We start from the raw sequence: 15,848 nt of genomic DNA, 5'->3' as shown, positions 1-15,848 counted from the left end.
CTGTTGGGGAATTCCTCTTTACTGGGTTTGGACATATCCTCCTATTACTCACAGGAAGCGAGCCTCCTATAAAGGGCCTCATGAAGGACCAGGGCTCTGCTGTTCTTGGCTGACTTCACACAGAACTACAAAGGGGCACAAGACAGAAGCAGCCAGTGACACAGGGAGTCAGACGTGGACACCGAAACCACCGCCTCACAAAACAGTAAGTGCAGAAAGTGTTTACAATGGTAACCATGAAACAAGATCATCCAAATGAACAGGCAGAAAGCCTTTGGATAAAACGCCTATACAGGTTCTTGTTGTAGTCAGACTTAGTAACAATCTGGCTTTTCTCTTTCACCTAAATGATGAAAATCTTAATTTGTGTATGTATTCATTCCCATCAACTTCTTTGAAACAAAGATGGGGGCACTGTTATCTTTTACCTAAAATCTGCTGCTGCTGAAAACATCATTGTAGAATGATCTCAATGGCTACCTAAAATTTCTTTCTGTAATGAATTTTGTACTTTTTCCCCCAGCAAGTTCTTTCAAGACTAATCTTTTGATGAAAGGAACCCTGGAAGTCATGAGTGCTTCACAACTTCTCCGTGCTCTCACTCTTGGTAAGTAAATGTCATTCATTAGACCAAGTTTTCTCATCCTTGATATTACTGGCATTTTGGACAGGGCAATTCCTCCTTGTAGGGGGCCTGTGCATTGTAGGGTGTTTAGCCCCTTCCTGGCCTCTCTGCCCAGTGTGTTCCGCCCTGGGATAAGGGCAACTTACTTTACCTTTTAGTGTCTCAGACTCCCAATGTGTAAAGTGTTGATCATAAATGGCCTATTTCCCAGAGGCATTGTGAGGATCCAGTATCATGGAGAGGGCCTCAGACAGTGCTTGGTGGTGCATAGCCAGTACTCAATAATGCTTAGTTATTCTGATTATTTATTCTACTGTACTGGATATACTGGTAGATTGTGGTGGGTGAGTGCAAGGAAAGCACCAAGTTTGGGGAGCATTGGTGATTTGTCACAAAAAATACATGCAGTGAATGGTAGTTTCTCCATCTGTATACCCTTCCTGACTTTGGAAAAGATGAAAAAAATTTGAGTCATCCCCAAAGCTACCCTATGATGAAAATAAGAGTAGAAATCCCAGTTAAAAGAGTCAAACCAGAGCAGGACTAAACGTTCCATGCCTTTCACACTTTCCTCTTTAGTGCTTCTCCTGTTTAAAGGGAGTGGAGCCTGGTCTTACAATGCCTCCACAGAAGTCATGACTTTTGACGAAGCTAGTGCTTATTGCCAGCAACACTACACACATCTGGTCGCGATTCAAAACCAGGAAGAGATTAAATACCTAAACTCTGTCTTGAGCTATTCACCAACTTACTACTGGATTGGAATCAGAAAGGTCAACAATACCTGGACCTGGATAGGGACCCAGAAGCCTCTGACCGAAGAAGCCAAGAACTGGGCTCCTGGCGAACCAAACAATAAGCAAAACAATGAGGACTGTGTGGAGATCTACATCAAGAGAGACAAGGACACGGGCAAGTGGAATGATGAGAGATGTAGCAAAAAGAAGCTGGCCTTGTGCTACACAGGTATGGGGCTCCGGGCAGCACTGGGAGGTGGTTTAAGGGTGTGGGCATCTGACAAGCTGTTGACAGTGTGCAAAAATTGGTCTCTGCTATGGTAATTTTATGTTATAAAATATAAGGTTTTAGAACATTCTGTTTGGTAAATTACATCTTTTTGCTTCTTCTCATGAACGTAGGCAAGAGCGTATGCATCCTGTATACATGTATGCATATGCATAGGTCAGTACATATCTAGTGTATACACACATACAACACATAGATTAGTTACTCATTTATTTGCAGGAGAACTATCTTTAAAGTTTGTGATAAAGTGAATTTTTTGTTCTTGATGCCAATTACGGCTATACCCCCAATATCTGGATATTAGCAATCAAGGTCCAAAATAGTTGAGCTTAAAACTTGGCTATGGTATTGGGTGAAGCACTTCAGTTAAGATCTCTGGCAGTCCACATCATTGGAGATGTCGCCAATGATCTCTGTTGCACACTGTTGATCCTAAATCAAACGGAATGCATTCTAAGCATAGTAATGATCGTCCTCCTCATGAATTGTGTTTTCTGCAGCTGCCTGTACCCCTACATCCTGCAGTGGCCATGGTGAGTGTGTAGAGACCGTCAACAACTACACATGCAAGTGCTACCCTGGCTTTGGGGGACTCAGGTGTGAGCAAGGTAAGTCTCACCTCACCTTTGCCTTCACTTGAGTTGGTAGCACCATCCTGCATACCAGCTGGCTCTGGTGTCAGGTCTGCATGTCTTCCCTTCCCCTGGGCATGTAGTATCACTTAGCAGTTAATTGCCAAGTCCATGAAGTCAGAGTCAGACCCCACCCCCAATCAGTTTCAAAGCCCCAGATTTACCACTATGCCTTATGGCACCTGGAACAGGTAGTTAAAACTCCCTGAGTCTCAGCTTTGTCATTGCAAAAGGAGGGTAATAACAGTAGCAGCTTCAGTGATGAGGCTGATGGGAATGAATCCATAGTTCTTGGCTCTTAGGAAGCATAAACAGTAGTTACAGCTTCCAGGGGTTTCTCACTTTATGCAGGATGATGGGGAGCAGAACTGATGTGGTTTCTCCTTTCAGTGGTGACCTGTCAAGCGCTGGAAGCCCCCAAGCATGGAAGCCTGGGTTGCACGCACCCTCTGGGGGTCTTCAGCTACCATTCTTTCTGCTCTGTCAACTGTGAAGAGGGCTATGTCCCAAGCAGCACAGAGGCCATGCAGTGCACTTCCACGGGAGAATGGAGTGCCCCTACTCCTGTCTGCAATGGTAAATCTCTCTCTGAATGCACAGAACATTCTCAAATTAATCCTTCATTGCCTTGGTTTTTTTTTTTTTTTAATTTTTTTTAATGTTTTTTATTTATTTCTAGGAGAGAGAGAGAGACAGCATGAGCAGGGGAGGGTCAGAGAGAGAGGGAGTCACAGACTCTGAAACAGGCTCCAGGCTCTGAGCTGGCAGTCAGCACAGAGCCCGACGCAGGGCTCGAACCCATGAACCGCGAGATCATGACCTAAGCGAAAGTCGGACGCTTAACCGACTAAGCCACCCAGGCGCTCCTGCCTTGGTTTTTTTTAATACAACATATAATATTTTCAAAACTCTAGGGAAAGTTCTTTTTGTTGTTTTCAGTAAGACTTCTCTTAGCTAATATGCATGACCAATAGGGTGCCTGCTTGATTTGAGAGAAGTTCATAATCCATGTTTGAAATGGACACTTCTGAGGCTCTAGGGATTTGTAAGAGAGTGCCCATAATAGTGGAACCCACTTGAGAAATCTTAATGATTTAACTTCTCCTGCTTAATCTCTCTCATGCAGTAGGTGGATCTAAGACCATGGTGGTCAAGCAGTCCCCATATCTATTTTTCTCTCAGTCTTTAAATGTTTTTTAAGAGAGAGACATAGAATCTTAACAAGTATCCATGCCCAGCACAGAGTCCAGTGTAGGGCTCAATCTCAGGACCCTGGGATCATGACCTGTGCTGAAATCAAGAGCCGGAGGCTTAACTAAGCCACCCAGGCACCCCTCTCTCTCAGTCTTATCTTTCTAGGCCAGAGATGGAAGCTTTTTGCTTCCAGGTCCTGCTGGGCTGACATAAATGAATTTCCTGTGTATTTCAGTATTTTTGTTATCACACAACAAGACATAAATCATGATCTAGAAACTGTTTTTTTTTTCTTTGTTTTCACCTTACATTACATAGATCGGAGACATCATAAAGTAGATCAGAGACCACTCAGCATAGTCAAAGTATAAATCAGTCAGCAAAGATGAAAGTAATAATAAAAAAGCAGAAAAGTTTTATTGGGTGCATGCATGTCCTCAAGAATTATCTTAGGACTTTGGGATCTGCTGTTTGAAGGCTGCTTCCTTGCCCTGATATAAACTCTAATTCAATAGCAAGTGAACATATTTGTACAATTCATGGTGCTCTTTCAAATCCCCAGTGGTTGAATGCGATGCTCTGACAAATCCAGCCAATGGAGTCATGAACTGTTCCCAAAGCTCTGAAAACTTCCCATGGAACAAAACTTGTGCCTTTGAGTGTGAAGAAGGATTTGAACTAATGGGATCCCAGCACCTCCAGTGTACCTCATCCGGGAAATGGGACAATGAGAAGCCAACGTGCAAAGGTAGAGTTGTCCCACATCAAGATTCACTATAAACATTCTTTTTCTCAACCTATACTTGCAAATGGTCAGGCCAGACCTGCTAATGTGCATGGGTACATATGTTTTAGCTGTGACATGTGGGGCCATCCGCCATCTTCAGCATGGATCTGTGAGCTGTAGCCACGCCCCCACCGGGGAGTTCGCCTTCAGGTCCTCCTGCAATTTCACCTGTGAGGAAGGTTTCGTGATGCAGGGGCCAGCCCAGCTTGAATGTACTGCACAAGGGCAATGGAGTCAACAAGTCCCAGTTTGTGAAGGTAAGCCAGAGAGAGCCTCTCCTTCACACACTCCCTTTCTTAAAGGGCAGCAGCCTTCAAACCTGGCCAGCTCAAATGATACCAGATGCCTACTTTAACTAGAGTGATTAGATTTGATGGACAACATTCATCTTGTATTTTTGAGTTTCAAATAAAAGAACCAGTGCTTATCCAGGGAAAGGATTGCATGTACTGAGGGTGGATGCTTTGCTGTTTTTTGTTTTTTGTTTTTTGCCTATCCTGTGCTAATACAAGTTTGTAGAAGCATTGGCATGAAGTAGGTGGAAATCTTAACCTAAGGGGAAATCACATGAGAAAATTTGAAAAGTAGGATTACGAGAACATGACTTGATTCTAAAACTCTTATAATACTTCTGAAATTGCTCATAACTAGCAGTGATGAGAATGTGGCAAGGGCTGTGTCATATATAGAGACACCCTTAATACACAGACAAGCACTAATATTTAATCCACTTTAAAGCAAGAGCAACAATATTGAAAACAAGCAGTTTTCGCTGTGGACCACTGGTATTCTTGCAGCCAAATATAGCACAGAATGATTTCCAATGGCAAGAAGCCACAAAACCCAAATCAAACTGCAAAGCACACACATTTTATGCACTGCCTTCTTACTTTCTTTGCATTTTGGCATCATCTAGAAGCATCCAGGACCCATATGTTGCTTTCTGACTGCGTAACCTTTTTGCCTTGACTGTAACTCCTTTGAATGTCAGAGCAGTGCTCAGGAATGACTGGTTCTGTGAAAGGCCTTCCTCTCCTGAGTGTCATGGTCAATAAAGGGGTCGGCATTCAAAGAAAACATAGGCATCTTCCCAGTTGTCCAGGGAGTAATGAAGAGCCTTGAGATCTCTGAGTGTTGCTTTGTCTACAATGAACTGGGTTCATTCATCAAAGGCCAAGGGCTCTCCAGTTCCACTGCAATATTCTCTGACCATCATTTTTGTGTCTCAGCTTTTCAGTGCAAAGCCTTGTCCCGCCCAGATAGAGGCTACATGAGTTGTCTTCCTAGTGCTTCTGGAAGTTTCCAAAGGGGGTCCAGCTGTGAGTTCTTCTGCGAACAGGGATTTGTCTTGAAGGGATCCAAAAAGCTCCAGTGTGGCCCCAAAGGTGAATGGGACAGTGAGAAGCCCACGTGTGAAGGTACGGTTTTGGTTTTCTTATTTTAACATAAAAACTCCTGAAGAGCTAGGGACGTGATTGCATGAGAAACATGTCGTTGCCCTATACAAACTTCTAATGTGCTCGCTCGTGTCTTCCAGCTGTTAAGTGTAAAGCTGTCCGGCAGCCCCAGCATGGCTCTGTGAAGTGTACCCATTCCCCTCCTGGAGAGTTCACCTACAAGTCCTCCTGTGCTTTCAGCTGTGAGGAGGGCTTCGAATTACAAGGGTCAGCTCAACTCGAGTGCACGTCTCAGGGACAGTGGACACAGGAAGTCCCCTCCTGCCAAGGTAGGCCTGAATTTGGACCTTAAGGAGCATAGGTCAAATACTCGTACGTATCTGAACCTAGATTGCACCCACGGGGTGCACCCCCTCAATCAATAGGATTGATCCTGATTTCCTACATGCTGATAACTAAGCAGTGCTTTTAAGTTACGTTTATTGATGACTTTTCAGCCAGGCTTAGGCGTTTTACAGTACATTTTTATTAACCTCTACCTATGTGCCTATCATTTGCAGTGGCAAGATGTTCAATACTGACAGCGTCAGGAAAAATGAACGTGAGCTGCAGCGGGGAGCCTGTGTTTGGCACTGTGTGTGCTTTTGCATGTCCTGAGGGATGGACCCTCAATGGCTCTGCAGCCCTGACGTGTGACACCACAGGACACTGGTCTGGGATGCCGCCCACCTGCGAAGGTGAGGCATTGATTGGTGGTGGTTGTCTGGGGGACTAGATAGAAGAAGGGGAAAGTAATGGACCATTCATTATGTTCAAACCAGAGAGGTTGCCAAGGTGAAAAAGCTGGTGAATGTTTAATTTTATGGGCATAGAGGGAAAAGCGAAGAGGTGACACATGGATGGAACGGGTAGAATTCTGCCAAGTGGGAAAAGAGGAGCCAGAGGGGAAAGTAGGGGGAAAGGAGACCAAGGTGGGAGAAGAGCGCGCGTGCGCAGTAGGGCCGGGGGCGCAGTGCGTTCCCCCCTTCAGGCCTGGCGGGTGAGGGCGCTCCTGGCCTGGGCCCCGGACAGGCTTGTGCAGGTGGTTTGGGCCAATCTCTGAGGCCTTTAGCACCGTGTCTCTTCCTCGTGCGCAATCCGTGTGCCAAGAAGAGGGCACGGAAAGACCACACATTCGGTTCCTCCCGGTGACAGTGCTTCCCTCTGTCTCCAGCCGCCCCCGAGGCCCGCGTTCCCGTGGCTGCCGAGCTCGCCGCCGCCGCCGCCGCCGCCGGGGCCTCCCTCGTGACCGTGACGTCGTTAGTCCTCTGGCTTCTGAAACGCCTGCGCAAGAGAGGTAAGGGACCTGGGAATGTACTCCGAAAATGTTTTTGAAAAATGTATGTTTCTCTTCATTGAGGAGTCATGTTCTCTCTTGCACATTCTTAAATATTTTTAACGTTTACTTATGTATTTTGAGAGAGACAGAAGGCGCAAGTGGGGTCGGGAGAGCAGAGAGAGAGCGAGAGGGAGAGAGAAACCCAAGCGTGGAGCCCAGTGTAGGGCTCGAACTCACAAACTGTGAGATCATGACCTGAGCCGCAATCAAGAGTCAGACATTTAACCGACTGAGCCACCCAGGTCACCTCTCTCTTGCACATTTCAGCAGTAATTAGACTCTAGTTATTAAACACTAATAAACTGCAGTATAATTGAGCTGTGGTCCTAGGAAAAGAGTTTATAGTACAACTCGAAGTGGGAGGAGTTTTAGGGAATAAAAATGTTACTTAACAGCATACACCTCCAGGGGGTGCCATTCACATACAATTCTGTGGTTCCGTCCAGTTCGGTGCAGTGAGCTCCCAGGAAATGGCTAAAACGGTTCCAAAACATCTATTTGGAATTCAGGCTTCAATGTGGGAGTATCTCCTGGGGAATATGCCAACAGGTCTAGCCACACTCACGATTTGTTTGGCCCTACAGAATATTTAGCTTTTTTTTTTTTTTTTTTAAAAATTAAGTTCTGACATTTATAAAATAGGAAATTTCACGTAAAATCTAGATTTGAGGTTTCTCCTGAAAAACTGGCAGATGAGCTTGGCAAGCTGAGCCAGCAGCTATTTGCTAGCATGAAGAAGTAGCTGGGCCCCTATGATGAGTGTGTATTTCACGCTGGTTGCCACCAAGCTGTGTTTGCACTCTGATGATTACCCTGAAGGCATTGGGTTTGCAATCCCTGGAGAATAGAGTCATATTGCTTCTGAATTTAATATGTCCTTAAGAGTCTTTTAGTCCAAAAAACTTAACAGTTTTCTTTTTCTTGCAGCAAAGAAATTTGTTCCTGCCAGGTAAGTTGCATTCTTGTCCAAAGCATGCCCTGAAACATTCAATACACTTTTCCCTGTTCGTGGTGGAAAACGGTGCTTTACTTATGTTCTCATGTATTCACAGCAGCTGCCAAAGCCTCCAATCAGATGGATCCTACCAGATGCCTTCTGAGCTCATCTAAGTCCAAAGGAATCAGGTAAGACTTGACAAAAAACCACATATGATTTTGAGAGAGCGTATCCCCCGAAACGGCCAGTTTCTGGGGGGAAAATCGCCAGCTTCACAGTGTTGGATGGAAAGCTGTTTCATATCTTTGTGGAAGGAAAGGAACAAGGATCTGGGCTTTATTGCATCATTTCACTAGTGAAAGTTAATAATGATGATGATGATAGCGACCCCTTATGTGGCACTTACTATCTTCCAGGAAGTGTTCTAAGTTAGGAATTCTAGGAGATAGAGAGTTGTTGCTATATTTCCTGTTACACAGATGAAGAACACGAGACACAGACAACTTAAATAACTTGCCTAAGATCTCAAAGCTAGTGAGTGGCACAGTCAGAATTCAAACCTAGGCAGTTGAGTTCTAGAATCTGTGCTCTGCTTTGTGAGAAGTTTGAAGGGTCAAATCCCCACACCGAGCAGATTTTGTAAATTAATAGACTTTTTTTTCTAAGGCAGCTTTAGGTTTACAGAAAAAGTGAGCTGAAACTAGAATTCCAACAGATTCCTTTACCCTCCAAATTCCTCTGTTATTAACATCTTGTATTAGTGTGGCATTTTGTTACAATTGATGGGCCAATATTGATACCTTATTATTGGCTAAAATTCACAGTTTGCATTAGGGTTTCCTCTTGGCTTTGCATATTTTACAGGTTTTGACAAGTGTATAATGACTTACATCCACCATTAGAGTATCATATAGAATAGTTTCGCTGTCCTCACTGAGTAGGGCTTTGATGTTCATATGTGGATGCCCCCGTAATAGTGAACACAGTGGTCTGTGGTATACAGTGAATTTTGTTGTTGCTATTAATACAGAATATTAAGTGTCCTAATGGCATGCTCTCTTTGTTTGCAGGAACACAGGTTCCTCCAAGAACTAGAGCAATGCCCTGAGGATGGCAGAGACTGAGAGCACTCCTCTGGTCTCTGGCCCTTCTCACCTCCCACACCGGCCGCCTTTAAGCTGGAAGCAAGGTACCTATGAGGACTTCAACCGTCCAGACTCCAGTGAGCAGAGCCAGCCTGCCACTAGGAAGACAGCTTTCTCTTTCCTGTTCTCAGTGTCTAGAAAGTAGTGGCAGATGGAGGGAAAGCATATTCTCTTTCAAGCACATGTGAAGAGACCCAGGCTCCACAATCTCAGAATTCCTGTTCTATCTCTCTCCCCTGCTCACTGTGAGATCTCCATGGAGAAACACAGTATTTTGTGGTACCCTTTCTTTCTTTTGCCCCACGTGGTGTCCCTGCTGATTACATGTTTGCTGTCATGGGGATGAATAATTGTCAAGACTTTAGGGGAAACAACTTAGCCAAAGATATTCTATCACCAGCGTGAAAAAAAAAAAGACAATTTTTTAATGTCCACGGGCAAGTGTATGGGGAAATCCTACTTAATACTCTGCGTGAGGATTACTAAGCACAGTCTTAATCATTTTTATCCTTGTGGGATTCACTGCTTTTTAAAGTGCTGTAAGAGATTGTGCTCTTTTTATTTGCATTGATGAAAGTGTAATCTTCCCTAATTCTTAATTCAGTGTATGTTCTGTAGGGACTTTAAAATACGTACATGAAAGGATGACGATAGGGTAGAAGTGACTTATCCTAGATCTTGGTTCATTTACAATTTCTAGTGTTACGTCTGTAGTAAAATTATTTCAAAAAAGGGCAAATACTGTTCCCCAGCTCTGTACAATTTTAACCAGTGTGAAGTTCTAAATGTTTGATCCAGTTGCTTTGAAAAACATTAGTATCAGCACAGGAGAATTCGAATGGCACATACTTGTACACTGTCAGCTGTTTTTTCAGAAGTAGATGGTTTTCCATGATGAAAAGCTTCCATGAGGCCAAATGTTTTGACTTGCTAAAAGCATAAATGCAAACAAACGAAGGTACAACTTTATGAGTGTCTTTGTTGAAAAAAAAAAAAAAAACTTGTAGAAATACGGACATGCTTTGGATTTCTCCAAAGATGTTCATCAGATGTGATGTGTCAACATATAATTCTTACATATTACTAAGATTTTAAATCCATGATAGGAACTCCCCTTGTAAAGGATTTGTCTGGTGGGGTTTTTTTTAAAGTGAAGACTTTTAATATTTATTCCCTAATTGTCTTATTCTGTTTGTTAGAGTGTTGGTGAAGAGAGGAAAGTCAGTATGAGTGAGCATATATATTTATTCATAAGGGAGTTTAAAATTCCTAAGGAATCCCCAGTTACCGGTTGATCATTGGCAATGAGAAACTCTTGGCCAGTCCATCGTCAAAGCTTCTCGCTCCATCTTGCAAGTGATGTGAGAATCAAAACTCTCCCACACATACATTGACTTAGCATGTGTTGAAAAATCAAAGTTTCTGACAAATACAGGCTGCATGTTTGTAAAGGCAAAGCCAAAAGTAAACAGGGAGGTATGCTAAGTGTCAGAATAGTAGAGAATTTAAAGGGGTGAAAGAACTGGAAAGCAAGGGAGAGAGAAATAAACAACTGTTGCGAGCAGGATACCTAGGGAATGAATTATTATTTTCTCTGAAATTGTTCAAATGTTGTAAATATTTACGCTGTGATGGAAATAGTTGTATGAAATGTAAATATGGTCTGTGTTTGGGTTTTAAAAAGTATTTTAAATTATGATTTAAAATATTCTATGGTTTTTAAAGTATGTATTTATTTAAGCTTATGCCATACCTGTTTTGTATATGACATGACCAGCACAAAGTTTGATAATAAATGTGTTTATATTTACTTCTGTGTGTAGGTTCTTCCTTCATTCAGTTTTATTTAGATAAAGTTCACATACTTTGAAATTCACCCTTTTTTTAAGTGGACGGTCCAGGAGGTTTGGTATATTCACAAGACGGCACAACCATCACCACAACAGAGTTTTGGCTATACTCAGGGAGATTTTGTTCTTCTCCCTAATCTCCTAATGGTGCCAAATCCTGTCAATAGTTCTTTTAATAACCCTTAACCAGCCATATTCTATTCCCACTGACAGGCTCAGAACAGACCCTTATCACCATCCTTGGATTACATGACAAAATCCCTATGAACTCCTTGGTCTCCAGGCTCTGAATCTGGGGCTGGGAGGGACTGTGGCTCCAAGGCATTGACACAGCCCACAAGTCGTACTAAATCCAGGCTTTGCCTGTCTCCCCGCCTCACTTTACGCCATGCCCCTTCAGACATTGCATTCCATCCACGATGGAGAGCTGTGTCTGACCACCTTGGCGCCTTTGAACACACTGGCTTGTTTCACCTGGAGTTACTCACCGCCCCCTACCCCAAGGACAACCTCCCCTACACACACACACACACACACACACACACACACACACACACACACTCCTTTCTTTGCCTGATGTCCTAATCAGATTTCAGGTTCTCTGCTTAAATGTCGCTTTGTGACAATCGACTCAGACTAGGTCACCTCTTCAATGCTCTCACAGCTCATATTTTTCTTCCTTCCTTTAATTACAATTAAATAATTTGTGTAATTGTGTAATACCTGTCTCTGTCTTTTCTACTAGATTCTAAGTTCCTTAAGGGTAGGAACACATTACCTTGTTCATTGCTGTGTTCCTAGAATGTAGTATATTTCTGATATGCAGTAGATACTCAACAAAGATTTTTTGAATGAATGAATAAGTGGGTGAACAAATACAGATTTGGGTTCATGACAAGGAGCAGGAGCCCTTTCTCAAATGAATTGAGTTGTCCCAGAGGGCAAGGTTTGAAATCCTGTTATGGAGACAAGATATGTTCGGCAACAGCACAGAACAGAATGGAGATGAAGAAATAGAGAAACCAGTTAATGGCCTGGAGGTTCAGTGAGGTAGGATTAAGAAGTGTTGCAGTGAGATTCGTGAACACTAGAGCTACAGGAATAGGTGGCCAGGACTACAGACTGGGATGCTGGAGTATGTGATTTTAGAGGTGGCGCAGTTTGGGGTGATGTCAAAGTTGATGCCGTGTCCAGGGGAGAAGTAGTTGAAGCTGAGTGGAGGAGGATGTTATTGGAGAACGAGACACTTAGCTGTGGGGTTACTGGTTGTTGTGTGAGACTGAGCTTTCCTTCTACCCACAATACACTCATGTTGGAGACTGCAGCGAGTACAGCCTCGGTCGGTTGCAAGCATTCGTGGCAGGGGTGTAAGCACAAGGGAAGGGGACTTCTTTTTACGGACCTCGTGCTTCTGCTTTCGATGGCACTTAGTGAGCCTTCTTTCAGCCATCTCATTGTGGGCAAATCGTCTCCCAGCATTGGTTTCGATCTCTCCAGGGTTTGTGATGGTTTATAATGTGAACCCACTCACTCTAGTTCTGCCCTTTGGGGAGCACAAAATAACTGAATAACCACTCTTCTCCACTTCCCCCACCCCTCAACCACCCTTCAAGTGGCTGCTAACATGTCCTGTGACCTTGCCTACCCTAAATCTTCTCTTTAGATTGAAGATGTACTATTTTTTAAATTATTATTATTGAGGTGAAGTTTATATAACATTCTGGAATTCTGGTATACCATGCAGACATAGTTCAAATCTGGAGCCTGAAGGTAGTGTGGCTGGGTGTCAGATGACCGAAACTGGCTTTCTGAAGAGAACCCTGGGCTGGCATATGGTTTTTAAAGAAGAGATGGGGCGCCTGGGTGGCTTAGTCGGTTAAGTGTCCGACTTTCGCTTCGGTCATGATCTCGCCGTTTGTAGGTTCGAGCCCCTCGTCGGGCTCTGTGCTGACTGCGAGCTCAGAGCCTGGAGCCTATTTCAGAGTCTGTATCTCCCTCTCTCTCTGACCCTCCCTTGCTCACGCTGCCTCTCTCTCTCTCTCTCCTAGAAATAAATAAAATAAAAAATAAATAAATAAATAAATAAAGAAGAGCAAAAATGTCCAACAAACCCATAGAACAACAAAGATATCCAACAAAATAAATAGACTGAAAAAAAAAAGAAAGGAGATATAAAGTGTTTTTTTTTTTTTAAATATTTTTATTTTATTTCTAGGAGAGAGAGAGAGAGAGAGAGAGAGACAGCGTGAACAGGGGAGGGTCAGAGAGAGAGGGAGTCACAGACTGAAACAGGCTCCAGGCTCTGAGCTGGCAGTCAGCACAGAGCCCGACGCGGGGCTCGAACCCACGACCACGAGATCATGACCCAAGCGAAAGTCGGACGCTTAACCGACTAAGCCACCCAGGTGCCCCTAAAGTGTTTTCTTAATAAAAGAAAACGACAGTTGTAGTTTATGATCAAAAAGGGGTTTGTTTATCCATTTAGTCATCCATTTGTTCAATTGGCATTTATTGAATGCTGGACCTTCTGCTTCTGAAAATGTAGAGAATTAATATTCTGAAAACTCTACTGCCATAATATTTTACATTTCTAGGTGGATTATAATAATCTGTTTAAATGAATAGCTGAGCTTACAAAAAAGAATGGAACTCTCAGAGGACAAAAATGATTAGGAAGCAGGTACCTGACCATGTAATATTTTGTGAGCCAATGTGAGAACCCAGATTTTACTCTGAATAGGATGGAAAACCACTGGAGTGTTTTGAGCAGAACAGTGGTCTGACATGTATTCTCTTGTGCTGATTATTTTCTTTCCCTCTGCTTTTCTCCCTCATCATCCATCCTTTCTCAGGTCTCCCTGACCTACGTCTCAGTGGTATCTGATTGCATCACTGGTGGCTGCATCACTGGTGGCTGGTGCCTGATTGGCATGAGTAAGAGGCCCTACAGGAGATCAAAAAGAAAGAGGAAAGAGTGGTCGGGGTATGTCTTATTCAACCTTTCCCTGCTTGGGTGTTCTTTCTAGAAGCAGCTGTATCTCTCCTCCACTACAGCTTCTGATGGGCAGTTTTTCCTTTAGGGTTGTAATTCTCATCTGGTTCTGACAACACTGTTTCTTCCCTTGAATGTTTAGTCCTAGGGATACAGCTGCTTCCTGCTACTGCCAGTCTCTATGCTCATCTTCTCTTGTTTATTTTCTTAGTCTTTCCCAGTCTATGTAAGTGGTCCCTCTACTGACAGCTCTATAGCAGTGAAGACTTTGCTCATTTGGGGGAAATTCTGTTTCTGGCTGGGACCCTGAATGATACACATTTTAACTGAATCAAGTAAGTTGTTTTGTTCAAAACAGACCATAAGAGGAAAAGGGTAGAAACATAGAGTCTAGATGGGGGGCTTTTACAATAATATAGATGAGAGATGAAGGTGGTTTCACTGAATGATAGAATGGAAGTGATTGAATATCTTGATGATAAAGTCAACAAAATTTGCTAACATATTGGATATGATTTGTCAGAAGAAGAGGGGAATCTCGGTTAACTCCAAAGCCTTTTGCTAAAGCAACTGGAAGAGTGGATTTATAATTTAGTGAGGTGGCAAGAGGCTTGGGAAGAGGAATTCAGAAGTTTGGTTTGCCACATGTAAAATTTGAGAGGCTTTTTTAACAACTAATTGGAGATATCCATTGGGCATTTGGCTGGGAACAGTACTGGCTGGAAATACAAATTTGGGACCCCTCACCATTTAGATGCTCTTAAAGTTAAGAGGCTGGCTTGGATCACCACATCAGTGGAGGTAGAAAAGGAGAAAACAGCAGTGAGCACTGGAGCACTCCAAAGGTGTGGAAAATGGAGAGATGAGGGCAGATCCACAAATGAAACAGAGAAGGAACAGTCCGTGAAGTAGGATTCCTCCCTACCAGGGGCTGATTGGTAAAATAAGAAGAGAACAGAGGGTCGGTTGTGCTGGCTTTATTGAAGCCAAGCTCCTGGCAGAAGATGTGCAGCCTAATAAGAGCATGGGCTTCAGAACCTACTGGCCCTTGGCCCAAACCCCAGCTGTGTCTCTTACCAGCTTTGTGACTAAGCCCAACTTTCTTAAGCTCTCTGAGACTCTTTTAAAATGGGGTTGATGATAGTGACTGCTGGGGAATAGTAGTACTTAACCTTCATAAAGGTTAAATAAGGTGATACATATGGAGAGTTGAGCTCTACAGCTATTACTGTTACTGATGTCTTTTAAAAAAATACAAATCTGATTATGTCATAACTCTTCCTTTCCATTGCCCTCCATTATATAGGTCCTAATTTCATATGTGGTCTATTTCCTTCACATGTTACACTCAGAAATACCAAAGTACTCTAGGCCCCCAAACTCCCTAGGGCAGAAGCTAGAGCTGCTTTGCTCTTTAGAGCTTAACTTTAAAAGGTGCCAATAATGAGGACTTCCACTAGGGGGCAAGCAAGGGAAGAGGGAGAAGGAACCACATGTCAACCTGTCAGGTGTGCTGAAGTTTAACAGACGTCATAAAGGGGAAGAAAAAATAAGAAAAAAAAAAACAAAAAAAACAAAGAGGGAGGCAAACCATAAGAGACTTAAATACAGAGGACAAACTGAGGGTTGCTGGAAGGAAGGTGGATAGGGGATGGTTATATGGGTTGATGGGCTTTAAGGATGAGCACTGGGTGTCGTGTTAGAGTGAATCACGGGTTCTTCTACTCCTGAAGCCAAGACTACACTGTGTGCTAACTAACTTAAATTTAAAACTAATTTAAATTTTAAAAGATTTGGTCCAAAACGCTGTTTGGATTGTGTGGTGTTTTCAATTATCTGAGGCCTATCATGGACAGCCAAGAGTTAAGTACAGTATTTATTCAAA

General features: G+C 43.2%; 1 protein-coding gene across 1 annotated transcript; it reads left to right on the top strand.

Moving 5' to 3' along the window:
• Positions 1 to 570: 570 nt before the first annotated feature.
• On the top strand, positions 571 to 9,564 carry SELE (selectin E). The gene is made up of 13 exons (XM_039241896.1): positions 571 to 607; positions 1,205 to 1,591; positions 2,152 to 2,259; positions 2,674 to 2,859; positions 4,040 to 4,225; positions 4,333 to 4,521; positions 5,494 to 5,682; positions 5,802 to 5,990; positions 6,222 to 6,398; positions 6,875 to 6,997; positions 7,967 to 7,988; positions 8,092 to 8,164; positions 9,047 to 9,564. The coding sequence occupies exons 1-12, from the start codon at positions 571 to 573 to the stop codon at positions 8,147 to 8,149; spliced, it is 1,851 nt and encodes a 616-aa protein (XP_039097827.1). The 3' UTR covers positions 8,150 to 8,164; positions 9,047 to 9,564.
• Positions 9,565 to 15,848: the final 6,284 nt, after the last annotated feature.

This window comes from Hyaena hyaena, unplaced genomic scaffold (assembly GCF_003009895.1).
Source record: "Hyaena hyaena isolate Hyena2069 unplaced genomic scaffold, ASM300989v1 scaffold_201, whole genome shotgun sequence".
NCBI lineage: Eukaryota > Metazoa > Chordata > Mammalia > Carnivora > Hyaenidae > Hyaena > Hyaena hyaena.
This window is presented reverse-complemented; position numbering and strand designations above follow the sequence as displayed.

Coding starts and splice junctions, on each gene's coding strand:
- SELE (XM_039241896.1), top strand. CDS start 571: ATGAGTGCTTCACAACTTCTCCGTGCTCTCACTCTTG. Junction 6,399..6,874: donor GATGCCGCCCACCTGCGAAG/GTGAGGCATTGA, acceptor CTCTGTCTCCAG/CCGCCCCCGAGGCCCGCGTT. Junction 7,989..8,091: donor AAGAAATTTGTTCCTGCCAG/GTAAGTTGCATT, acceptor ATGTATTCACAG/CAGCTGCCAAAGCCTCCAAT.